Genomic DNA, 25,718 nt, shown 5'->3' with positions numbered 1-25,718 from the left:
TGTGAGTTTCCACCCAGGGCTCTTAGAAGATGTGACAGCAGAGAGAATGAAGCTGGCAGGAGATCCTGTTGGCTGGAGGGGAAATGGGGTCCTTCATCTTGAAAATATAGAATATGAACATCTTAGAGGATGTAAGTCAGTGGAAATAAGGTAAATGTGGGAAAAAGGATTTCAGCTTAAATAATGAGAATAATCAATTTCCTTTAAGGAAAGTGTACACTACTCTAAGTTTGAAAGTCAGCAGAACCACACAATGAGTATAAAGAAGTACAAACTTGTACTTATCAGTAGCATACTAAGAAGGATCTCTCCCTACAACGTCTGTCTACTCTGGGTGGCAATGAAAAGTTACCTTTTCAAGAAACACCCTCCCTAGTTTACTGCTTATATTTAGATATATACTCTCACATTTTTTTAAAGTAAGACTAAGTGGAAAGAAAACCAACTCCTCCGAAACCTCTCACACTGGATTGACTTCTCAAAAACAAATTCACTCACCTAAATACGGAAGGAGTCAGCAGCCTATAGTTGCTAAAATGCTTCAACCAATTGTTGATACACTCTGTATTACTAATAAATGGAGATGTGCGTACAAGTAATTCGATACAGATTTACTTTAAAACATAAATCAAAAACTTCAGACTCCCAATTCATACGCATTGAAGCAGAGCAAGAATTCAATATTCTAATTATTAATGAAACTTTTAGTTAGCTGGCTATCAAAGTGATCTAATTTTAAGATGTCCCAAGAAAAAATGCACATTAATTTAACTGTGGTCATCAGGGGCTGAGAATATGAGTGTTACTGGGCACAAAAGGTCCCTCGAGCATGTGACAAGAATCTGGGCAACACCGGTGTTCACAGCCTGTTAAGAATGTTATTTGTTCCATTTTGAAAAACAGATAAATGTCTAGAATTTAACCATAATAGGGAAAAGATTAGGGTCATTATTTTAAAACACAAATGAATATCATAAAGTATCAACTTTGAAAAAGAGACATTAGAAAGTTTACTCCACACATGAAATACAGGCATTATCTTTTTTTACTTTAATATTCAAATTTAATAACTACCTTGTATCTCCTCTACTAAAGCTTTTCATTTCTCAGTAAGATTTCTGACAACGTTAATGCATCATAAGTAAATACATAGGGCTGTATTTTATGTCTGTGATCTTTGGCACATGTGTCAAGTTGGAGAATCTCAAAAGGCAATAAAAATTTCTAATTACTACTTTGCACATTCTTTTAATCATCTTTACATCAAAATATAAGGCCGCAAAAAGGCAAGCTGAAATTTTATGATATGTGGAATTGTTTTAATAAAGAGTTTTACATACAGTACCTTACATATAGAACAGTGTGTTTGCAGTTTTAAATAATATCTGAATGTACAGTGGCATGTATTCTTATCAAAGATAAATTCAAGTTGACTGTCTATCAGTTCTAAAATGCATTTATACAGATTGCTAGAACTGATAAACAGGATGAGGCATAAAATATTCAAGTGTTAACATGTCATCAAATAGCCTCCTCTTAACAGTCTTTTCTCTCCCCTTTTTAAAAAAGTTTCAAAACCTATACATAACATTTTTAATTTTTTAAAAACAGTCTGTTAAAAGGTAACATTTCATGTTAACCACCAACTCTTATAGACTATAGTAATAAAACTAGATATGTGTAGATATAAATATGTCGATTATGTACACATGTATGCTGAGTGTTTGTTTCAAACAAGCATACACACTGAACGCACACCTGCGCGAGCACGGGGGCGGCGCACGGCTCGCAAGAGCACTGACAGACAGAGGCCGGGCCGAGATCCAGCAGAGCTAACGCAGCAACTTAGTTGCCTTTGGTTTCAGAAATCTGTCCATTTGTGATCAAAGCTACAAGTTTTGAGTGCCTCATGTATTTTTTAAAAATAAAATTCATCTTCAGAAATGAAGCTTTTCCAGTATTCCACTACCAGCAGTTTAAAAAAAAAAAAATCCACAGCCACAAATTATTTCGTTATTTTTGTCACTCCTCATCCCAGCTGAGGTTATTTACATTTTTTTTTTCTGAAGGCAAATATCAAGCACATTCAGGATCAAACTGTACGTTGAAACCTGAATGCTGAACTCTGAATATATATATTCTATATATAGTATATGGGATAGACACGTCTCTGATGGACTGATGGCATTATGTAAGACTTGGGTGAGAGAACTCCCACAGTATTTAAATCTCTCTTTCCAGCAGTATCGTTATTTGGCACACTGACAATTCTGCGAGCCATTCTGTTTTTACAATGAGCTTCTAATGCCAGCAATGGATTCCAATTATTTCACTGTTTTTAAAATATATTCATAATGAAGTAAGGATGCCACAACTGTTTTCCTCAGAAGTGAGACTTCTACTGTCAGTTTTCTGGTTAAGGACATTCATCACCTAAGAAACAGTTCATGATCCCATAAAAGTTTAAATACTCTGAACTTCAGTGCAGCTGGATCAACTGCAGAGAAGACAGTTCTTACAACAACCTGACAGAACTCTCCACAATTTAAATCTCCTCTACAATTTTCGTTTTGGCCAAATGCTGGTTTATAAACTTACATCTTTCACTAAGAACTATATGAATGCACCATATTTCTTTCTACAGGTATCTCGTGTTTCATGTTAGCAACTACTCAAAAATCCTGCCAATCTGATTCCCTCAGCATAGATTCTAATCTACCTCCACTGACCCTGGGCATATGGCACATTATCATTTGTATCTAGCTCATGAATGCTTTTTAATATTAGCTTCCCTGATAAAGTTGTTCTTCACTTTCCTTTCCAAGGTGCCATCCTATTGATGGCACAAATCAGTAAATGACCAAACATCACTAAGCTTTTAAACTATCCACTTAGCAGCCATGTGGATAATAAAAGCGAGTCGACTGAACAGAGCCCCATTCTTTGCATCGTGTTCACTGCCGTCATACAGAGCAGAGAGTGGCTATCTGCTGTACTTTTCCCATGTCAATTAGGAGCTGTTTGATGTGGCGTTTAAGCTGGGGCAGCCTTGCAAGAGGATCGGGTGGCTCCAACTCCCCTGTGAAATCAAGCCAGCTTTCCAGAACTACAAGAGAGAAGAGAACACACACATTTACATGGCAACTGAAAACACAGTCAGAATATGGTATAATGAGAAGGCTGAAAAGTGATGCAGAAAGACTTCACTTCCCTTTCTCTAGAAAGCTGCAAGCCACCTCTGAGCCGTTAAGCATCCTCTATCCCTCAGCCCATCTTGGTAACCTTTATCTGTTGTTTTATCTGTCATTATTTTAGGTAATTTTCCCCTTTATAGATATAAAGTAACTTCATTTTGAGTGTCTCCTTTTACTCGCTTCTAGAACAGAAAACAACGTCCCCTGTTCCTGCTCAAGATTACTATTAATTTAGGCTTAAATCATTTCCATTTTAAATGCAACTCAGCTACCCTAACCTTTTTTAGTCCATAAGTTCTTTTTAACAAAGGAGGTGGCAACTTCTTAGTGTCCTCTTGAACCACTACTTTAAAAAAATGCAAACATGCTAGATATCTAGGCAGAATGCAATTAGTTACATTTTATCCTTTTTATTAATAATAGAAAATGGCATCAAGCTGCATTTTTTTTCTTCTTTAAAAATCTACTTAAAACTAAACTAATTCTGCTGCTGCTGCTGCCGCTAAGTCACTTCAGTCGCGTCTGACTCTGTGTGACCCCATAGGCAGCAGCCCACCAGGCTCCCCCGTCCCTGGGATTCTCCAGGCAAGAACACTGGAATGGGTTGCCATTTCCTTCTCCAATGTATGAAAGTGAAAAGTGAAAGTGAAGTCGCTCAGTGACCCCATGGACTGCAGCCTACCAGGCTCCTCCGCCCATGGGAATTTCCAGGCAAGAGTACTGGAGTGGGGTGCCATTGCCTTCTCCGGACTTGAGACTAAAATACCCTAAATGCCAGATATGCTAAGTACAATGTAAAGGAAGCAATAAAGCTCCATCAGTGTGGTCACTGTCTGCAGTTTTTGTCCCATAATTTAAAAGACTTTAAGGAACGTCATGTTATTCATAAGCACAATAAAAACACTTTACAGACTACAGCAACTGTGTTTCAGATCCTTCATAAATTACCGTCAACTTCCTTTTCTATGAGGTCCATCCTGCTGGTGACTTCTTTCTGCACGTTCTCTATGTGCGTAAGGAGATTGAGCTGCCACTGAAGATGCGAGTCTCCCGGGTCTTCAGTGCTCTTTTTATCATTATAAACAAATACTGTATTCCTTTCAGCTGGATTCTTCTCCAAAGAACCAATGGAAACAAAGAATTGGATGAAATGTAATGTCATGTCACACAGGGTAAGATACATTAACAACCTCATTACCCAAGAGGATAGGTTAAAATCCAATCTGACCCCCAGAATCTTCTTAAAGGAAGTAGAAGCACATAATTAAATTACACCTGATGGCCCTAAAAAAGCAGACATGCCTGCTGTGTCTCTTCCCAATGCCTAGCCCAGGGCTACACAGGGTAGAAGGCCTTCAATCAAACCTGGTAAAGAAATGAAGGAGCTAGTTATACATGTAACTAGGAAGCCCAGATAATTTAGACTGACTCCTTCCTCAATTAATCTAAACTGTGTTTAAGTGGAGTAAAGGCAAAAAGCAATATGAAAAAAAATTACGGAAGCTGGCAGAAGCCAGTATAGTGTCCTTAGCTGCACACTAGAATTTATTACTGCAGCTAAGTCAATGAGATGAGGGGAAGATAAAAATCCTTTAAAAATTTAACAAGTGCAGACTGCTTAACACACACACAAAATCTGAGCTCAGATTCACCAGCAATAACTCACTTCATAAGATGAATATTAATTTGACAAATAATTTACCACAAAATTTCATGTAATACAAGCTATTCAAATTCAGTTAAGTGTTTACTTATAGAACTTACTTGATAAAAGAGGCCAGAAAAATAAAGAACTGATTTTAAAGCAGTATTGCTAATTGAAAATCAATAAAAAATGAAGGCATGACATCTCTAAGTCATGAATAGGAAATAAATTTATAAATATTCAATGTATACAGAGCTACAGGAATTCAGGTTATGGCATAATAGGACTGATATACAAATATGCTAAAGTTTAAAAAGACAACCGGACTGACACTTCTCATCTGAAACATGTACAAAAGAACACAAGTTATATTAATATACACACACCCATATGCACTTTCATGTTTTTAACACATAGATGTTCTCTGGGAAAAAATGCGGTTCATGGTTTTTAGAGACATCTATGTGTACTTATAAAATTAGAACTTTCGTTAAGGCAAAAGTTTAATGAATTACTGTATTTCTGAATTAGGGGATAATTAAGTGTTCAAAAGGTCAGTGTGTTCTTGGAGAGATAGCAAAGAATGTCTTTACCCTAACAAGGTACTTATGAACTTGGAAATATAAGTAAAATCTGGGAACTCAGTACGCCTTATTTCACAAAATTTTCTTTTGTTCTATCGTATTTCTAAGCAAAGACAAATGAATTACTTATACCTTTCCGGGCCTTCCATCTTCTTTTACTGGATATCGTAAACGGTTTTTCTCTCTCGTGTGAAATTCTTGTTCTTCTTCAAAACTACTAACATCATCATCATCTGAGCTCCCAGGATCTGCGAGAGATTTGCAGTCTGGACCAAAACTTTGTGGCTTTTGGTAGCTGTGCTCACTTGTTATATAAGTTCCTTCCATTTTTAGGGGTAAACGAGGTGGTTCTTTGTGGTTCTGTACATGATACTTCTTTTCTTCCACATTAACTATGTTTTGCACTGTTATTTTTTTCTCCACCCCAGCAACCACTTGATCTTGATCTTTCTTCTTCCCGGAACAAGCCCAGAGACAAAGGTCGGGATGATGTTTATTCCTTAAAACAAAGTGGGAGAAACAGTTCAGGGGGGAAAAAAAAGTGTAGTAATAAGTTTTTTGTTGTTGCTGTTGTTTTAGGTTTTTTTTTTTATGTGGACCTTTGCACCTGACACGAAGAGCCAACTCACTGGAAAAGACCCTGATGTTGGGAAAGACTGAGGGCAAGAGGAGAAGGGGGCAACAGAGGATGAGATGGATGGATGGTATCACTGAGTCAATGGACATGAGTCTGAGCAAACTCCGGGAGAGTGAAGGACAGAGAAGCCTGGCATGCTGCAGTCCATGGAGTCACAAGAGTTGAACGCAACTTAGCAACTAAACAACAACAACGTTTGCACACAAGTGGGGATATCAGTTAGATCAATTTCTAGATACGGAATTGCTAGAAAATGTCTGCACATTTTAATTCTGACAAGTACTGCCAAAGTGGCCTCCAAAGAGCTTGTACTAATTATGTGCTAACAGTCCAAGATAATGTGTCTTTACCACCATCCTCACTGAACCCTCAAGCATGATACTGCACAATTGATTCTGTAATAATTAAAATTCTGCAGTAAGTAAAAGAGGAATCCTTTCCTCAAATTCTATAGTGAGGAAAAGAAGGACAATCTGGAGACATAAACCCAAATCTTGTTTCTGAAGCTATAAATTTTATCTTTTAGACCCCTCATTATTTAATATCCAGAAAATACTATAATTCTTCAACAGTAGAAGGCACAGTAGAAGGAGAGCTAGACTTGTAACTCAATAGTCCAATGGGTAGAGTCCTGCTCTGCCTCACAGGAGGAGCTTGGATGAGTTTACAGAACCTCTGTCTTTGATCACCCAGCTATCAAAGTAAGGTCATTATTGTAAGGATTAAATGAAATATCATAAGAAACCAACAATTTCAGGGACCTAGTACTTTCAATAAATACTGCTGCTGCTGCTGCCAAGTCACTCCAGTCATGTCCGACTCTGTGCAACCCCGTAGAAGGCAGCCCACCAGGCTCCCCCGTCCCTGGGATTCTCCAGGCAAGAACACTGGAGTGGGTTGCCATTTCCTTCTCCAGTGCATGAAAGTGAAAGTGAAAGTGAAGTCGCTCAGTAGTGTCCAACTCTTAGCGACCCCATGGACTGCAGCCTACCAGGCTCCTCCATCCATGGGATTTTCCAGGCAAGAGTACTGGAGTGGGGTGCCATTGCCTTCTAGCTAGTGATAATAACTACTATTAGTAGAAACATTAACATAAACAGAACCTATAGGCATGAGGCAAAATCTGTCCAGTTGAAATCTTTACTGAAATTACAAATGTTCTGAAATTCACATTGGTATCAAGGACAACCACATTTTTTTTTTAAAGCCTAACTTTATAAATTAGTTTCTCTCTTGAGTTTTAGCATTTGCATGACTTTTTTATGAAGAAATTCATCTTCAGGTTTATGACATCCAACAGAAGCAAATTTCATTTGTTACTGAGAACTTATCCCTCCACTAAGCTCTAGGAATAAAATGAGTAAGACACAATCCCGACCTTCCAGGAACTCAAGGCTTAGTAAGGGAAGACAGACATAAACAAGGTACACCAAAGTGCCTGATACCAGGATGCATGGAGTCTACCAAGGACATGATCAGTTCCAGTTGGCCAGTAAAGCAACTACACTCCAGTAAAAATTAGTTAGAAACAAAAAACAACTGACTTAGCTTGAATTAAAACTTACACCTAACCGAACCCCTCCCCTTGGCCGCCCTTCACTTACTTGAGTATTCCGATCTTCAGCTGTAACCCGTGCAGGACTTCTGTAACACCATAGACGTCAGCAAGCAGGTGGTGTGTGGAAACTATCTTTTTGGCATTGAGGTGAGAGTAATTTTCTTTTAAAAATGATAACCCACACATTCTCCCATTATTCAACCAATCCTTATCGTAGCGATACTTTGCACTCCATCTCTGACCTGTAGATGAAATTGAGATTACAGTGACGAAGGAGTCCATTCACTCAAGACTTCCCTTCAACTGCTAGCAGACCAATATCACTCAGTAAACGAGGCAAGCTCTAGGACTAAGAACAAATTCCAAAGACGAGCAAGGCCAGTGTTTCGAGCAGTTGGCGCTGTTTAGAGTTCTTCCCACAGTCAGATTTCCTGTCCAGTAAGGAAGACAAACTCCATTAAGGATGTAGTCAGTGGCAGGTCACACCTGCAGAGGAACCTTGAGAGTTGCTTTCTATTTTTTATGTATCTGTCTTCTGTTCTCTAAAAAAGGTTGAAAGGGGTAGATAGAAACTAGTTGAACTGGATGAAACAGAATTCTAGTTAAGTAAATAGGGACCCCTCCTTCATGTCTAAGAGCTCTGTATCTATAGAATCTGATATAATCCTATATCTTCACTATCAACAGTGACTATATCCAGTTACAACTAGCTGCTTCTATGTCTGTGTCCCCTACTACACAGTGAGCGAGTGGATGGCACGGTTACCTCTTACCTCATCTTACCTCTAACCACAGAGACTGGCAAACAGGAGGAATCCCATAAATGCTGCTAGATGAATGAATGAACAAATGCCTACATTCATGAAGGTTTAAATAACTCTCCTGCTTCTTCGTGTTATTCATCTGATAGACACAAGAAAAGGCAGCAGCCTTTATCTGAGATGCCTCCATGGGTTCTGCCAGGGAGCTGGAAGCGCACACCACATGCAGGACACTGCTGCTCAGAGCCCCTGCGGCGAGGAAGGCCCAGGTGCAGGGGAGGCAGGTGCAGGAGCTCCTCCCAGTGCCGCCAGTCTAACCGTCTTGAGCACAAGGCACGTGATGCCCAGGGTCCTACTTGCCTCATCAGTGAAACAAAGGGGTCGGCCGTGGTCCCTGGGCATCCCACCTGCTCTAATACTGCAAGGTCATGCAGCACTCCCAGAAGCTCATTCAAAACCCCATCAGGAGGAGCCTGAGTTCAGGCTATGAATGCATTCAAATAACCATGTATTAGCCTATTTAGAAATCAACAGACAGGAGTACATTAGAGAGATAGTTCTTCTCCAGGAAAAAGCCACAACCCAGTCCTTCCTGTAAGGCGTTAAATTATGCTGATGAATTTATGCTAACGTTTTAAGTAATTGATGTGGAAAATAAAACTTAACAGCAAAAAACACTTTTAAGTTTTAACAAGGAAGCAGTGTCTAGCTGACTCGGAAGGTGGGATGTCAGGCGGCGGACGTACAGTGGGACCTGTAAGCGCAGGAGGGATGGAGGCTTACCCGGGGGGTCCCGGCAGATGTAGCAGAGGTACTGCTCCGGGATGCTCTCCTCCAGCAGCCCCATGCACACGCTGTGCTGCCAGCACAGGCACTCTTCACACTGCCGGAAGACAACCGCGCTTTACTTGCCGGGAACCGAGACAAGCCCTTTCTCTTCAGCTAGCTGGCTGAGTCCTCCTGCAGCTTCGGCCCGCTCACTTCTTAATCCACGTCACAAAAGCGAGTCACGACTTACCATGAGCTTTACTTTACTTAAAGTAGACTATTTCAGGAACTTCCTCTTGTTGCACCCATTAATATGTGCTTTAGTAAATGGGTTTAATCACGTCAGTCAAAAACTATGTCTCCTATTTCCCACATCCTTAAAACTTAAAAATTGCTTATTAGAGAAATTAAAAAAAGAAAAAAGCAACTTTGAAGCAGTGTGTGAGGCAACAACCTCATGAAGTGCTACTTGTGTGGTGAACCTACAAAGCTGTAGTTCCCTTATTTGAGAAAACCACTGGAAATCAGGGAAAGTAAGAGTAAGAGGGAAGTTACTCTTTCTTCACTTCTAGAACTAACACCTCCAGATCTTCCAAACGTCATCACAAAACATGGGTTATGCTTTCCTTTTGTCTCAAAGATCCCTTTTCTACAGGGAGACGTGATATGTAAGGGTAATCCTTGCAACAAAGCTTTCCTTTAATCTTCGATATTGTGGAAACTCTGTTTCAATATCTACCTTGAAGGGTGACTAGACAACATAAATCACTAGACAACAGGATCCAGACCAGCAGAACAGTTCTATGGTTTCCCCTTTAGTGTGGAAGCTTAGCCATTTTAATGGCTCTTGGAAAGAATTTTAGCTCAAAAACCTCAAAATAAACACCCTGGAGACAGGTCTTTGGGTAAGAAAACTACACTTCATCTGAAGATGAGACCTGCCAGTCATTAAAACTGGTACTTTAAACGTGATGACAAGCTAGAAACCTCCATCTTCCAAAGGATGGGGAGGAAAAAGAATACAGATGCCCCCACGCACATGCCGAGCAACCTGGACCGACTGATTCCGTGTGAAGGGAAGACAGGTCACCTGAATCATAAAGCCATTCTCCTCGTCCAGCTCACAGATGCATCGCACAATTTCATTAAGGGCATCGTCTTCATCCTGAGACTCTTCGAAATTCGTTGAATCAAAGTCCTGATTGTACTCATCCCCACTGAGGAGCAAACTCTCCGTGGAAGAATCGTCCAGGAATTCCATGTCCGATAAGTCTAGAACATACATAAAAGTGCGCTCAGCACTGCTTTTTCCATTTTTATGTCATTTTCTAGAATGAAAGGCGCTATGGGAAGTACGTATAAGCTATTAAGTATTTAGACAGGGAGGACGGATGAATGGGAACAGAGTATTTGTTGCCAAAGAAACATATGATTTTTGAAGCTTGGGTGACTGTGATTGTTTTACATTTTATGTTAATACCATTATAACTGACTCAGAAAGTATCCTCTAGTCCAGGTGCTTATAGAAGTGAAGGCCAAAGTGGATATTAATAATTAAAATAGGCAGTCTTCAAATGCTTTCACAAACATTATCCCTTCTGATCCTCACAACAATGGGTCACAGAAAGAGGTTTTATTATTTGCACCATACAGATACACAGTACTTCAGGGAAGTGAAGGAGCCTGCCTAGGAGCTAACAGCAATACGACTCTTTAACAATCTCAGGAACAGTAACCACCACTGCACTTCAGAGACAGACCACATGAAGCACTTTATATGTAAGACACAACCTGCCTGGCAGTGCAGCCAGTGTGTGGTAACGCCAATCGCGTGCCAGGACTGCCTGATTCTAGAGCCTGTGCACTCACGGACCTCACCGGATTTCTTAAACCGGGATTATGAGTTCCCTGAGGAATTTAATAACATTCTAAATTTCTTTTTGATAAAAATCCTCAAAAAAAAAAAAAAGTACATCCCAGAAGTTAGATTATATGGATGACCACTACAAAGACTCTATTTAAGTGCTAGGTTTTAGGTTTGTTCTTGTAACAGGGTCAAATCAAAGACTACCATTTAGCTCAGGCTACTCAGGAAAAATAACTGAGGCAAATATAAGGAAATACTAGAGTGATGACAAAGGGAAAGAAATGACGGCAGGACACTAGAGGTGTGCTGGAGTGTGGGTGGAGAAATGCTGGGGAACCTGAGTCGTCCCACTGCCCGGAGGCTGCTAAACGGGGGCCACCCTCAGAGCAGAGAGGGCTCCTTCCTCTCTACCTCACCTCTCTAACTTGCAGTCATGTGCTCAGACATTCCTCCACTGCTGTTTATTCACCTCCCCTTTCTAGAATGTCAAGCGTCCAGGAGAACAAGGGCTTTTGCACTGCTGACTGCTCCGCAGCCAGTGCTCAGAGTGAAGCCTGATATATACGACAGCCACTCCAGAATGTTTCTGGAAGTGGGGAGGAGGGAGTCGTGATATACAGAAAATTTCCTTTTCAGACTTAATCACATCAGATGTAAGCTGCCTGAACTCAAAGCACGTAATTCATGCTATTTGTATTCTAAATATTTCACATGCTTTAGAGTTTCCTTATCAGCTTCCAATCTTGGCTATTTTCTCCCTGACTCAATGTTTTTGAATGTTTTGTTTCTGATTTATAAAAAGTTAATGTTTTATAGAAAAACACATATTTTTTTCTCCTTAGAATCTTGGGACATCTTGGAGAGTGAGGTCAGTAGAAATGAGGATAATGGTAAAGAAATACAAGAAAATATTCAAGCAGCAAGAAGTAAATCAATTAGCTATTATAAAATATTTCAATATTAACAATCTGAGTAAGAAATTTCACTTATTCATACTCTTCCTAATTTAAATCCAAAATCTGTATTTTTCTCTTGGGCTTTCCTGAACACAAGTTCATGTTTCAAAATGACAGACTAGAACACAGATAAACAGTTTCAAACACTGCTGAACACATACATGGTATTAAACGGATGGCAATCATAACAGTAATGAATTTAATTTAAAAACTATTACCCTTAAAAGGAATTAGGGTATATCTTACATGGGCTTGTATAACCAAAACAGCCAGGCTTTATGGTGTTAGAAGGCAAATTTGATATATTGGCCAGAAAATCCAGTCTGACTAACTCACATCAAAGCAATATTTGGCTGAATTCTGGAGCCTAACTAAATGGGTCACAGGGTTGAAAGTTAAGTAAGAAAAGCAGGTACAGGTTCCCTCTCGCACTGGACCACCACCTGATGGCAGCTCCACCAAGCGGCCCCAGCACACTGCTGCGCCCAGAACTATCACTCCTGTTTCCAAACAATATTCCCCAAGTGCGCTGTCCAGGTCAGCACTGCCTGGGAACTTGTCAGAACCCAGAAATTCTCTGGGTAAGGCCCAGAGATCGGGTGTAAGAAGTTCTCTAGCTGGTTCTGATGTACCCTCACATTTGAGAACCTCCCCACTTTCCTTCTCAGGGCTCAGCACTTGAACATGTGAAGGGCAAGGGAAGCCAACTGACCGGAGGGCACACGCTCAGGACGCGCTTTCCAGCCACGCTCACCTGTTCTAGTTCCGGCCACACCACTCGCCCATCCCCCACTCTCCATCATTCTGCATAAACAGGCAACCGTCAGACCTTGATGACTCACAGGATGGGGGTTACCTGATTTTCAACACCGGCTACCAGGGCTATCTTGCCAGGATCTGCCCTCCCCAAACCCCCAGACCTGTACCCTGCTGCAGCACCTAAAATACCTGGTATTTTAGCCCCACACCAATGAATATAATGTACACCTGAGGTTAAGAACCACTGGCCCAAAAGGGAAAAGGGCATGGACCTTTTCCCTAGTCCTCCCTCCCCTGTTTTTCTTAGATTTGAGATTTAAAAAATCTCACAAGTGCTATGTGCTTATTTTAGGGTCAAGGGAAGAATAAACTTTTCTCTATCATGAGCTAGAGGGGAATTGGGCCTGGAAGAGAGCAGGCGGTAACAGTGCCAAAGAGAAAACATGACCTGGCATCCGCCATGCAGGGCACTCAATAAGACAGGGCACCCCCTAAACAGTCCTGGGATTTCACACAGGATGGAGCCCCGTCCTTGACCTTCCATTCCCTGACTGCTGGAGCTCTGGTCTCAAGCCACTGCTATCAATGTCTATAGTTAAGAGTCTCTCTTCCCATTGCTTAGAACACTGACAGGAGAGACTCCTCACCCCCTCCACCATCGGGACTCGACTTGCAGGAAAACCTGAGCCATTCCAACTCCAGGGCTCATGTCATCGCCTAACTGGCTTTCTGTCAACATGCCTAACACCTGAATGTGTTCAGATCACTGCCTGGACCACATTTCCAGACTTTTGGTTACAGAAATATCTGTGATCCGGAATTCAAAGTGTCTTTTTAAACTAGGATAAAAATCTGGCAGAAAAAGCATTTTCTTAGGAGTTAAGATAGACCTTGGTTTGAATTTTAATTCCAATGCTAATTAGCCCTATAAGTTACTTAACCTATAAGCCTCTGCTTGTTTACGCAGTGTGGGTAACAATATCTATTTTATAAGCTGGTAGTGAAGAATATGAAAATACATGTAAAAACACCCACAGAAGACCAATACACGGTGGACACTAATTGTTTCCTTACCGCCTGTCCTACAATTAAGTAGAAATGCTCACTTTACTTCATATAAATTTTAAAAGTAGCTAAATTTCTAACGTTGAGGTTTTCATATTGGTTTATAGAGTAACTTTTTAAATTGTGGGCCCTGCTCAGACAGGACCTGATCAAGTATGCGCTGTTCTCAGTTCCACATTTAAGAATCGTTAAGACTTTGTTTTAAGCATTATATGGTTACACATACTTTCACCACTAAGATCAACTGACAAGATTGCCCTTGGGTACTGATATGTTGTATTTTTCTCCGTAAACATGCTTCGCAGAGCCAGAGAACTCCCAGAAGATCGAGTTAGTGGAGAAGAGCACCTTTCCAAAAATTCTAGGGAACTGTCTTCATAGTCTGAATAGTCTGCAACATAAGATACATAGAGAAATATTAATAAAGTATCAAGAAATCAAGAAGAGTCACTACAAAAATAATGAGAAGGTCATGTTTTATGACAAATAAACAAGCATGCCACCACTTTCTCTTCTCATCCACGAGCAGCTAGATCATCATGCATCTGATGAACTGGCTTTGGCAAGAACATTGGAAGATACACCCCAGGCAGTGTCTACCCAGCAGGGAGCACCAGGTTCTAACTGGTATCCACAAACTCTTATTAAGTAGTCCAGAAGTGAACAAGGATTATAGCTACATTTTCTCTTCATCATAATCACAGCTATGTCTGAAGCTAAGATGTGGAAGATGGAAATTAACTGTTTGCTTTTCTTTTTGGTAAAGAGATTCTCATGATGTCTAGCATGTCAATTATCATAGTGATAATTCAATCAATCAATTCTTCAGCAGAAAACCTCTGAACTACATTAAACGGTCCAGAAAGAAATTAGTCAAAGTTCTGTCTTCCTCAGCTTAGACTGAGTCGTGCAGAAGGACTGGCTGAGTTGGGTGCGGTCAGGGGGCAAAGACAGGAGAGGGTGTGAGTCTAGGCACATGGGGCGGCCACCAAGCAGAACCCTGGGCACACCTGAACGACGGGACAAGCCCGTGGCCAGAGCACAGTGAGGGAGGGAGGGAGGTAAGAAATGAGGCCAGAGTGACAGGAGCCAGATCACACTGAAGGTAAGATTTTTTTTTTTTTTTTTTGGTTTTAAAGGAACAAAAGTCAAAGTTTGTAAGGAAGAGCAGGATGTGACACCTGTGTTTTATAGCTGTGGAATGGAGGGGGGAGTCCAGGGAGCACAAACAGAAGTGGAGACACAGTTCAGAGGCAGTGGTACAGACCAGACAAGAAATGCTGGCAGGCTGGGCTGGGAGGATGGCGGCTGAGGTGACACTTGAAAGCAGACGCAGTGATCTGCAGACTGGAGGCGGAGGGCTGTGAGCCGCCATCATGGGCAATTTCCAGGTTTCTGCTTGAACAACCTGGTGCTGAAACTGGGGTTCTGAGACGGAGCGGAAGCATAAATAGGAGGTGGAGAAATCAGAAACGAAATGTGAGTTCAGCAGAGGGCTTCTGAAAGAAGGAAGATCCTACACATTGTCCGTACAAATCTAAACATGTGGTAGGGGTGGTGATGGGGGTGGTGGGGGCGGGGCATGGGAGACATGCCAGGATTCAAGAATAAAAAGACAGGCAGTTCTTCCATTTTGGCAGAGGTAAAAGAGAGGACATATTCAGGCAAGTACAAAGATGTGGTAGAGAAGAGATGAGCCAGTGTTCAACTGATGGCTTCCATTTCCTCAACTGAGTGTGAGGCAAAGGATGTAAACTAATGCAGATGAGGAAATAAATGAGAGGTAGAAAAGGCTGAAGAATCATAGAGAGTGGAAAGCAATGTTTACAAGAACAGTCCAATGCTGGTGCACACTGAGTCTCAGCCATTTGCAGCTGGTGGTTATGGGAGAAAGAATAATGGTCCCCTAAAATGTCTAAGGCCCAATCCCTAGAACCAGTGGATATGCTGAATCACATGGGGAATCAAGGGGAATTAAGGCTGCTGATGGAATCAAGCTGGTCATCAGCTGACTTTAAAGTAAGAGATTATCCTGAACTATCTGGGTTGGCCCAGCGTAATCACAAGGGTCCCTAAAAGAAAGAGGGAGGCAAAAGAGTCAGTGCCAGAGGGATGTAAACTAAGACAAGACCTGAGCCGCCACCGCTGGCTTTGAAGATGGTGGTGGGGGCGGGACATGAGCCAGGACATGCGGTGGCCTCTGGAATCTGGGAAAGGCAAGAAAACGGATTCTCCCTAGAGCCTTCAGAGAGGAGTGCAGTCCTGACATCTTGATTTTAGCCCAGTAAGACCCATTTTGGACTTATGGCCTCCAGAACCTTAAGATCATCAATGCATGTTGTTTCTGACTCACTGTTAGGTAGCGGTGTGTGGCAGCAGCAGTGGTCATCCTAAACACCATGGCATGGGCCATGTTCATCAAGGGCTCTCTAGGTGCCAAACAGGACCCTAAGTGTATTACGGGTACCAACTACTCTTAATCCTCACAGCTCTCCAACAAAAAACTACTGCTGTTAGTGCTGTTATACAAATGAAAAAACAGGCAGAAAAGGTTAAGCTGCCCAAGAAGACACAGCTATCAATGGCAAAGCCAACATTCGAACCCAGACAGTCTGACTACAAAAGCCTTACTCTTAACCAAAAAAGCATTATTAGTGGATTTTGCATCTGATACACACTGGGAAGCTTGTTAAAACCACTTTTTCCGGGCCTCACGCCCACTTCATTCAGCAGTGGGATGCTCCCAGACAATGCTCACACTGCCAGACCTGAGTTATCCCTCAGAGCCTCCCTGGAACTGCAAAGCTGCCAGCATCGCATTACTTGAGCACAGGTGTGGAAATGCGAAGGGGATCTACTAAATGCTAGCCAGGTACTGAGTACTTCATAACAATCACCTTATGACATCCTAACAATGAATCTACGTAGCAAAAACTATCATCACCATTTTACACACAAGGAAACTGAAGTGTATAGAATTTAAATAACTTAAGCTCTAAGAGTCGCAATCGGGATGTGAACTTGCACACTCGGCTCTCAAAAGCTGCCCTTTTACTGATTACATGTTACAACGCCCTCTCAGAGAAAGTGGAAGTATTGGTTCAGTACAAAAATGTTAGAAATCTCAATTTGGTATTAAAAATAAAACATGGAGGGCATTTAATCTCTGTACAGTATATTAGCATTGAACAAAATTTCCTAGCATCCTACACACACGCATGTTAAGTCGCTTCAGTTACGTCTGACTCTTTGTGACCCTGTGCACTGTAACTTACTGAGCTCCTCTGTCCACAGAATTCTCCAAGCAAGAATTCCAGAGCAGGTTGCCATGCCCTCCTCCAGCGTGATCTTTCCAACCCAGAGATCGGACCCATGTTTCTTATGTCTCCTTAAGTCTTCAGCAGGTGGGTTCTTTACCGCTAAGTGCCACTTGGGAAGCCCTAGCATTCTACACCGAACCTGTATTCCCCAGACTCATGCCCTATGGCTATTACGAATAGAGGTCTACTGCTATGTTTCAGGGTTAGAGCAAATGTCATCTTCTTCATAAAGCTTCACCAAGTAGAATTTATTTTGTATCAGTTTTACCACACACACAACACATCACGGTAGACATGTATGCATACTCCTTACCACTTCTAACATACATGTTTGCTTACAAACACTTAGAAAGGAATCTTTGTTTTTACTATACAATACTTTGGATTCTCTTTGCATTTCTCATTCTAGTTCTCTTAAACCTCTGTATGTCTTCAGTTTCCCCATATTTACAGATACATAAAAGACAAGGAGATGAAGCAATTTGCTTAAAATAACAAAGTTAAACACTGGCAAAGATGTCACTCTTAAAATCCCAACACAGCATTTTCTCACACACATGGACTGAACACAAAGTTAACTTTATATTATGTAAACTAAATCTGGTAATCAAAACATCTGTCAACCCACAGTTGTATGGAATAATTATAAAGGATCGTTTAACTACTATTTTCCATAGCTTCATTTAAACTAACAGGTAACTACTAAGGACTTAGTATGTTAACAGACACAACAAAGGAAGAATGCACAGCCTAGAAAACAATATTTAAGGCAAGGAGGTCAAAATTAACAACACAGCATGAAAATTAAGACTTAGAAGCTAGACTGCCTCAGTTTCAATCCACTTTTCTTCACTTACTAGCCATGTGAGCTTGGACAACTCTCTTTATCCTTCTGTTTTAGTTAACTGTTTATAAAATGGGGATAACAGGCCCCACCATGAAAGGTTAATGTGGGGATTAAATGAACTAGTGTATGTAAAACACCTAGTATTTGGTACATAATAAGCATCACAGGATATGCAAAATTGCACTGAGTGGTAAAAGGAAAAGAATTTTTTAAACTCCTTGATCGTAGTAATTGCAGACTAAAATACATCTTCTATTAGGAACGCATGCAGTAATAATGTGAATTCTTTAAAATTTAAGATGTCCTTAAAATTTCAAAGTTATTTAAACCCCCCTATTTAAGTTTAAAGAACACTCTTCTAATTTAATCACCTGGGGGAAAGTGTCATTTCCAAGATGAATTAAACAGCCCAGAATAAATTTTCTTCAAATGTAATAATTAATTGCAAAGATGCTAGTGATTACCCGATCTAACACCTGCTGTGTACAAAGAGCAATGCTCCTATGCATCGCTAGTCTATACCAGGACTCTGTTTTCAAAGTTAAGATTTTCATTTATAGATCTGATTTTACAATGCAAAGATATAAGGTTCTTTTTAATTTAAAAACATGAACTTTTTTTTTAAAGGTTTATTTCTTTAATATGTGCTTAGTTGATCAGTCATGTCTGCCTCTTTATGGGCTGTAGGTCACTAGGCTCCTCTGTCCATGGGGATTCGCCAGGCAAGAATACTGTAGTGGGTTGCCATTTCCTCCTCTAGGGGATCTTCCCAACCCAGGGATCAAACCCATGTCTCCTGTGTCTCCTGCATAGTAGGCGAATTCTATACCACTGAACCATCAGGGAAACTCCACGGCTCTTTATAAATAGTGGCGCCATAGGTCATGGTAGGCTATAAGTCTGAGGTGCAAATTTACTCTGAACTTGTCCAGGACTTAGTCATCCCTGGAGAAGGAAATGGCAAACCATTCCAATATTCTTGCCTGGAGAATTATATGGACAGGGGAGCCTGGAAGGCTGCAGTCCATGGAGTGGAAAAGTCAAACATGACTAAGTGACTTTCACTTACTCATCCTAATCATTCTCCTTTCTTTAAGTCCATTCTCTTTTTTCTTCCTACAATCTCACTTGCGGTCACTATCCCTCACTCTGCTACCAAGTATGGCCTGCTTCTTACTTTGTTCTTCATCAGCCGCTCCTTGTCTGTTCCCCACTGTCACAGGTGCTTCAGAACACGAGATTCTGCATCTGCTACAGCGTATTGGGACAGTCCTGTTTGCTGATGCGACGTTCAGTTCAGTTCAGTCACTCAGTCATGTCCGACTCTTTGCAACCCCATGAATGGCAGCATGCCAGGCCTCCCTGTCCATCACCAACTCCCAGAGTTCACTCAGACTCACGTCCATTGAGCCAGTGACGCCATCCAGCCATCTCATCCTCTGTCGTCCCCTTCTCCTCCTGCCCCCAATCCCTCCCAGCATCAGAGTCTTTTCCAATGAGTCAACTCTTCGCATGAGGTGGCCAAAGTACTGCAGTTTCAGCTTTAGCATCATTCCTTCCAAAGAAATCCCAGGGCTGATCGCCTTTAGAATGGACTGGCTGGATCTCCTTGCAGTCCAAGGGACTCTCAAGAGTCTTCTCCAACACCACAGTTCAAAAGCATCAAGTCTTCAGCACTCAGCTTTCTTCACAGTCCAACTCTCACATCCATACATGACCACTGGAAAAACCATAGCCTTGACTAGATGGACCTTTGCTGGCAAAGTAATGTCTCTGCTTTTCAATATGCTATATAGGTTGGTCATAACTTTTCTTCCAAGGAATAAGCGTCTTTTAATTTCATGGCTGCAGTCACCATCTGCAGTGATTTTGGAGCCCCAAAAAATAAAGTCAGACACTGTTTCCACTGTTTGCCCATCTATTTCCCATGAAGTGGTGGGACCGGATGCCATGATCCTCGTTTTCTGAATGTTGAGCTTTAAGCCAACTTTTTCACTCTCTACTTTCACTTTCATCAAGAGGCTTTTTAGTTCCTCTTCACTTTGTGCCATAAGGGTGGTATCATCTGCATATCTGAGGTTATTGGTATTTCTCTCGGCAGTCTTGATTCCAGCTTGTGCTTCTTCCAGCCCAGCGATACAGTGGAAGTGAGAAATAGATTTAAGGGACTAGATCTGATAGATAGAGTGCCTAATGAACTATGGACGGAGGTTTGTGACATTGTACAGGAGACAGGGATCAAGACCATCCCCATGGAAAAGAAATGCAAAAAAGCAAAATGGCTGTCTGAGGAGGCCTTACAAATAGCTGTGAAAAGAAGAGAAGCGAAAAGCAAAGGAGAAAAGGAAAGATATAAGCATCTGAATGCAGAGTTCCAAAGAATAGCAAGAAGAGATAAGAAAGCCTTCCTCAGCGATCAATGCAAAGAAATAGAGGAAAACAACAGAATGGGAAAGACTAGAGATCTCTTCAAGAAAATTAAAGATACCAAGGGAACATTTCATGCAAAGATGGGCTCGATAAAGGACAGAAATGGTATGGACCTAACAGAAGCAGAAGATATTAAGAAGAGATGGCAACAATACAAAGAAGAACTGTACAAAAAAGATCTTCATGACCCAGATAATCACGATGGTGTGATCACTCACCTAGAGCCAGACATCCTGGAATGTGAAGTCAAGTGGGCCTTAGAAAGCATCACTACAAACAAAGCTGGTGGAGGTGATGGAATTCCAGTTGAGCTATTTCAAATCCTGAAAGATGATGCTGTGAAAGTGCTGCACTCAACATGTCAGCAAATTTGGAAAACTCAGCAATGGCCACAGGACTGGAAAAGGTCAGTTTTCATTCCAATCCCAAAGAAAGGCAATGCCAAAGAATGCTCAAACTACCACACAATTGCACTCATCTCACATGCTAGTAAAGTAATGCTCACAATTCTCCAAGCCAGGCTTCAGCAATACATGAACCGTGAATTTTCAGATGTTCAAGCTGGTTTTAGAAGAGGAACCAGAGATCAAATTGCCAACATCTGTTGGATTATCGAAAAAGCAAGAGAGTTCCAGAAAAACATCTATTTCTGCTTGATTGACTATGCCAAAGCCTTTGACTGTGTGGATCACAATAAACTGGAAAATTCTGAAAGAGATGGGAATACCAGACCACCTGACCTGCCTCTTGAAAAACCTATATGCAGGTCAGGAAGCAACAGTTAGAACTGGACATGGAACAGACTGCTTCCAAATAGGAAAAAGGAATACGTCAAGGCTGTATATTGTCACCCTGCTTATTTATTTAACTTATAGGATGCAACGTTAAGGTGACTTAAAAAAAGCATGCCCTTCCTGCCCTGATGCTTCGGTGTCTCCATTGGAATACCCAAGGCAGCCAAATACCCTCAGCTAGTTCATCTGGCATCTGTCCTGCAGTGTGACACTTGTCATTTCTGCATTCTGATGTATCATCACGGGAGAGAAGTCACTAAACAGGATCTGTGGTTCCTGGTTTCTGTTTACCTAACTTTTGGTTCTCTCCAGTATGGCTTCCACAGAGCTGTCTATGAAGGGGTGGGGTCAGACAGAAAAGCTGAAGAGCAAGGCAGAGTGTTTGGGAAGTGGGTTCAAGTTTTTCAATGCCATTTTGATCCCATATCTTCAAATTTACTTTGCTAAGTCACTTCAGTCGTGTCCGACTCTGTGCAACCCCATAAACGGCAGCCCACCAGGCTCCCCTGTCCCTGGGATTCTCCAGGCAAGAACACTGGAGTGGGTTGCCATTTCCTTCTCCAATGCATGAAAGTGAAAAGTGAAAGTGAAGTCGCTCAGTCGTGTCTGACCCTCAGCGACCCCATGGACTGAAGCCTTCCAGGCTCCTCCATCCATGGGATTTTCCAGGCAAGAGTACTGGAGTGGGGTGCCATTGCCTTCTTTAGAGTTAAAGAATACAGAAACTTTATATTCTGTGGGAAGATCAGATGCTATTTTTGACCTATAGAGAGAGCTAAAATCTGAAGAATTTACCAACAATGATTACAAATTCTGAAAGTACCTCATTGGCGTCATAGTTTCTGAAACTGTTTTTTAAGTATTTGATGCATATGGGGGAGAAATGGGTATGACATAAAGCAGGTAAATACTACAAAATACTTAGATACCCACCATGTACTCTGAGAGAGTATCACTGTCACTTTTGGAAGGTTCCTTTGTGCCACCTTTCAATGTGAATTAAAAAGTCCTTTCTCTACCTCAGAGGCAACACTAATTCTGAATTTCTATTCATCATTCTCTTGCATTCCTTTATGCTTTTGCTACATACATTGGAATCTCTAAAAAATATACTGCTTAGTTTTACAACTTTTCGATGTTTACATAAATGACATTGTAAAATTCTACATGTTTTCCTCTGTGACTTGATTTTTAGCTTATCCATTTTGTTCATGAGATTCCAATGGGTATAATCCATTTATTTTACACAGTGACACAGATTCCACTGAAGGGCAGGTGGACACAGGCCAATGCCAGTGCTACCATGAACATTCTTGCACATGTCTCCTGACAGACCGTGTGAGTTTAGTTCGGAATCTGGGGTCAACTCTACTCTCATCAGAAAAACATTGCGGCTTTCCCATGGTGGCTGTACCGCTGTCTCCACCTCCTCAGCACATCCGATACCATTCACCTCATAATTTCTGCCAATACGGCAGAGAGGAAATAGATTTCACTAGGTTCTAAAAGTTACATTAGGCAGCTTCACCTAAGAGTGTGCATTGTCTTGTATAATCACTTTCAGGTTTCCACTTCTGTGAAATACCTATTAAACTCTTTCGTCCATTTTCCTACTGGGTTTTCTTTCTCTTTTTGATCTGTAAGGGCTTGAAATACATTCTGAATACTAATACTCTGTCAGGTATTTATGTTATGATTATTTTCTTATGGTTTGTGTTGTTTTTTCATGCTCTCCATAAGGCTTCTGATGAACCAAAGTTCATTTCAGTCTAGTCACATTTTCAACCTTTTCTTTGGGTTAGCATTTTTCATTTTGAAATCTCTGCCCAAAGAGCACAAAGATGACTTACTATACTTTCGAAGTTCTATAGTTTTGTTTTTCACATAGGAAGTCTCATCAATATCAGTCTGATTGTTGTACATGGTATAAGGTTGGAGCCCAGTTTTATTGTCACTATATGCATTATAAATTATTCTAATACTAATTACTTACCTACCAAACTAAGATGTCAGCTTTGAATAAGTTTTGAAATATGTATGATCTGCTGTGGATTATTCTGTTCTTAACGTATTCTATTCCTTCAAAATACCTCCCTGCTTTGATAACTGAATAGTAACTCTCCTTATTCTTCTTCAAGAGTGACTATCTCATTCTTGGCTCTTTACTCTTCCATGTTAAGTTCAGAATCAGCAATGGATCTATAGATTTATTTCAAGTGGCACCTTTTCAACAGTAATCTACTACCCCATGAATATGAATCATTTCCCAATTATTTAGGCTTTCTTTATGTTTCTAAGTTTTACACTCTGCTATTCAAAGATTTTTTTTTTTTAATGTAAGTATACAGGAATTCATCAAATGGTTTTTCTACATTTATTGAAACTATGTTACTGTGGTGAATTTCATTAATTCATTTTCTAATGTCAAACCAACTTTGCATTCCAATCCTATATGGTCTTATTTTTAAACATCCTGCTAGATTTAATTCCCTGTGTTTTGCCTCTTTGTCCACAAATAAGAACAGCCTGTGACTGCCCTTTCCCATACTGTTCTCTTCTGATTTTGAGAGCAAAGCTATTTAAACCAATTAAAATAAATTTTGGGGCTTCCCAGGTGGTTCAGTGGTAAAGAACCCACTTGCCAATGCAGAAGACCTGGGTTCAATCCCTGGATCGGGAAGACCTCCTGAAGGAAGAAATGGCAACCCACTCCAATATTCTTGCCTGGGAAATCCTATGGACAGAGGAGCTTGGTGGGCTACAGTCCATGCATGGGGTCCCAAGAGAGTTGGATACAACTGAGCGCCTAAACAACAATAATAACAAACTGAATTTGGAGTTGTATGAGTTTCCCAGAGCTGCCCCCAACAAATTACCACAAAACTGGTGGACAGAAACAACAGAAGTTTATTCTCTCAGTTCTAGGGGCCAGAAGTCTAAAATTAGGTGTCATCATTTAATTTTGGCATTTTTCATTTTTTCCTACCTTTTTTTTAGTTCCTTAATTTCTGTTCATATGTTTATCATTCATGTTCACTTCTACTTTTTCTGGGCTTAATCTTTTCTAACCTCTTAAGCTGGAGGCTTAGCTGACTTTGAGCCTTCTTTTCTTTTGTAAGCATGTATGGCAATATTCTTCTCACAAGTGCAACCTTAACTACATTTTCAAGTGTTGATACATGTATAATATTTTCATCACCTGCCAGGTTCTTAACATCTTATTTTCCCTTTGGCATTGTTCTTTCATCCATGAATTATTTAAAAATATTCTGCTTGATTTCTAAACATATGGGCCTTTTTTTCTTTTCAATAGTGATTTTAAGATAACTCTCCAGGCAATAATACTGGAGTTGGCAGCCATTCCCTTCTCCAGGGGATCTTCCCAACCCAGGGATCAAACCTGGGTCTGCTGCATTACAGGGAGAATCTTCACCGTCTGAGCCACCAGAAAAGCCCTTAAAATATGTTGAGGTTTGCTTAAAGTTGCATCCCATGGTCCATTTTAATAAATGTCTGAGTCTATTTGAAAAAGCTGTCTACTCTGCAGCTGCTGAGTTCAGTGTCCTGGACAGGTCTGTTGGATCAACTACGCAGCTGCCATCTTTCTTATCCTTACAGACACTTCTGGGTTTTGTTAATTTATTAATTACTAAGAAAGATATGATGATGTTATTCAGTGATAAAACTTAGAAAGATGTAAAGTGAACTCAACCTTTATCACTATATGGTAACCTCCTATCTCTAAGAATGATTTTTTGCTTTAATGACTATTTTTTATGGTAACTTCCTATCTCTAAGAATGATTTTTGCTTTAATGACTATTTAGTGACAAGCTATTGTTAGAAAAATCATTTGTTTTTTCTCCAAGCTTTTCTAAAAATATTTTCCCTCACTTCTGGAAAGCTAATTCAAAGGACTTTAAATTCGAGATTGACAGAAATTCCTTCACAGCACACAGAGGGGTACTTGTTCAGGGTACCTAGTCCACCATAACGCTGGCAATGAAAGACTCTAGTCATTGCAAGGACTAATTTTACAGACCACTTAACTTACTGACTGGAGCTAAACAGGCAAGACAAAGGAAGGCTACTAGACGAACTGCTCAGCTCTCAAGAACATGGGAATACTGTCCTACCTCCACTTTGTAAAAGAGGATAGCTAAAAGAACCTTAGAATATTAAAAAATGGGAATCACCATTTTAGCGTACAGGCAGCCTTCTGTATCCACAGGTTTTGCAACTGTGGATTTAGCCAACTGCAGATCAGTTTTTATTTCCACAGATGTATGCAGAGCCCACAAGTATAAGAGGCTGACTACACCATGCCATTTGATACAAGAAACTGGAGCATCTGTGGATTTTGGTAACTGCTGGGAACTAATACCCCAGATACTGAGGAAGGACTGTACTTACCATGCTGCTTAGATTTCTTTTTCTTTTTCTTCTTCTTCTTCTGCTTTGGTTTGTAGTGATCTTTGTCCCTCTTCTCTTTTCTTTCTTTATCCTTTTCTTTTCTCTTACCTAAATGACAAAA

General features: G+C 40.7%; 1 protein-coding gene across 11 annotated transcripts in view; it reads right to left on the bottom strand.

Moving 5' to 3' along the window:
* Positions 1-1,027: 1,027 nt before the first annotated feature.
* PHF20L1 (PHD finger protein 20 like 1) overlaps positions 1,028-25,718 on the bottom strand; it is a 72,830-nt gene continuing 48,139 nt past the window's right edge. For 7 of the 11 annotated variants that reach the window (XM_025265547.3, XM_025265544.3, XM_044928852.2 and 4 more), the window contains 8 exons: positions 25,598-25,705; positions 14,021-14,185; positions 10,238-10,419; positions 9,163-9,262; positions 7,665-7,860; positions 5,556-5,922; positions 4,143-4,308; positions 1,028-3,106 (listed from right to left, as the gene is read on the bottom strand). In XM_025265547.3, coding sequence (XP_025121332.3) covers positions 2,964-3,106; positions 4,143-4,308; positions 5,556-5,922; positions 7,665-7,860; positions 9,163-9,262; positions 10,238-10,419; positions 14,021-14,185; positions 25,598-25,705 — 1,427 coding nt within the window. In that variant the 3' untranslated portion in view covers positions 1,028-2,963. The remainder of the gene's footprint in view (positions 3,107-4,142; positions 4,309-5,555; positions 5,923-7,664; positions 7,861-9,162; positions 9,263-10,237; positions 10,420-14,020; positions 14,186-25,597; positions 25,706-25,718) is intronic. The other 4 variants (XM_025265545.3, XM_006079345.4, XM_006079347.4 and 1 more) reach the window with 2 other exon arrangements.

Source organism: Bubalus bubalis, chromosome 15 (genome assembly GCF_019923935.1).
Source record: "Bubalus bubalis isolate 160015118507 breed Murrah chromosome 15, NDDB_SH_1, whole genome shotgun sequence".
Classification (NCBI taxonomy): Eukaryota; Metazoa; Chordata; class Mammalia; order Artiodactyla; family Bovidae; genus Bubalus; species Bubalus bubalis.
The sequence above is the reverse complement of the archived record's forward strand: the minus strand, read 5'-3'. Positions and strand labels throughout refer to the sequence as shown.